The sequence below is a fragment of the Sinocyclocheilus anshuiensis genome, unplaced genomic scaffold (assembly GCF_001515605.1).
Source record: "Sinocyclocheilus anshuiensis isolate Anshui unplaced genomic scaffold, SAMN03320099.WGS_v1.1 scaffold180, whole genome shotgun sequence".
NCBI classification, from domain to species: Eukaryota; Metazoa; Chordata; class Actinopteri; order Cypriniformes; family Cyprinidae; genus Sinocyclocheilus; species Sinocyclocheilus anshuiensis.
The window spans coordinates 336,956-338,048 of NW_015554093.1; the positions used below are offsets into that span (position 1 = coordinate 336,956).

At 34.4% G+C, this 1,093-nt stretch overlaps 1 protein-coding gene across 1 annotated transcript in view; it reads right to left on the reverse strand.

Moving 5' to 3' along the window:
- The window catches only part of LOC107669300 (connector enhancer of kinase suppressor of ras 2-like), a 34,670-nt gene that overhangs the window by 15,212 nt on the left and 18,365 nt on the right, over positions 1-1,093 (reverse strand). The window contains exon 4 of the mRNA XM_016461467.1: positions 331-376. Within this exon, the coding sequence (XP_016316953.1) occupies positions 331-376 (46 nt within the window). The remainder of the gene's footprint in view (positions 1-330; positions 377-1,093) is intronic.

Here is a 1,093-nt window from a genome sequence, read left to right on the forward strand (position 1 = left end):
GAATTGACAATAAAGCAGACTTGACTTGACTTGAAGTGTCGCCAGGACGCACCATATTATGATGTAATCATGTGACCAGGATGGTCTCATAAGCATATATTTCTATGATCTTGCTGTCTTCTTTGAATTGATCCGTGCAATCACATTTCTCCCAAAGTTTGAATGTGTTAAAGGCCCTTCAGAGTGAAGACGATACAACATGAGACTTGCAAGCTGTGGCATTTTTACACACACAGACTCATTTCACAGCAAGTATCATTAAGAGCAAATTCTACAAGCCTTCATATTTCTGTATTTCATATGTTCTGGGACACATCGCTTTTCTCCCACCTGGGAGAGTCTGTCCTCGCCCTCAATGGCCCATACCAGAGCAGCACTATTTCAATACAGGACAGAAAATTGAGAAGGAGAAAAAACACCCATGGCCTCCTTTTAAAGAACCTTCTGCCCTAGAAACTTTACTCTGCTTTCCAAGCATTCTCAAAAAAGACATTTCAGTCCTAGAGTGCTAAAATATGGCGTGACACTGGTGTAGGTGAAATGAAGAAAATAGACTTAAAGGGACAGTTCACCAAAAAAATGAAAATTCTGTCATTTACTTGCCTTCATGTTGTTCTGATTGCCACAATAAATATCATGCCCAACAACCTTCAGCAAGCTATAAGCTATAGTTTTAAACAGTAAGAAGATAGGTAAATAATATCTAGGTATAGGTATTTGATCTATCTATCTATCTATCTATCTATACACAAACATATTTGTTTGTGTGTATAATTACCTAAACAGTAGACATTTTTATTATATATATACATACATTTTTTATTTTTATTATTTATTTTCTCTAAGGTTTTCCATCTGTTACGGACTACTTTCATGATACTTTTATGGTGCTTTGGATTTTTTTTTTAAGCTTGACAGTAAAAAAAAATCACTATCCACTTTAATTTAACAGAAACTTAATTGAAAGCAAAACGAGACGGAAGAAAGAAAACAAAAAAATTAATTCTGGTGTAAAATATTTCTAAAAAACACAGTGTGTTTTTACAAACACATAGTGTTATGTAATAATCTGAGTGTTTGAGTCCATACCTGC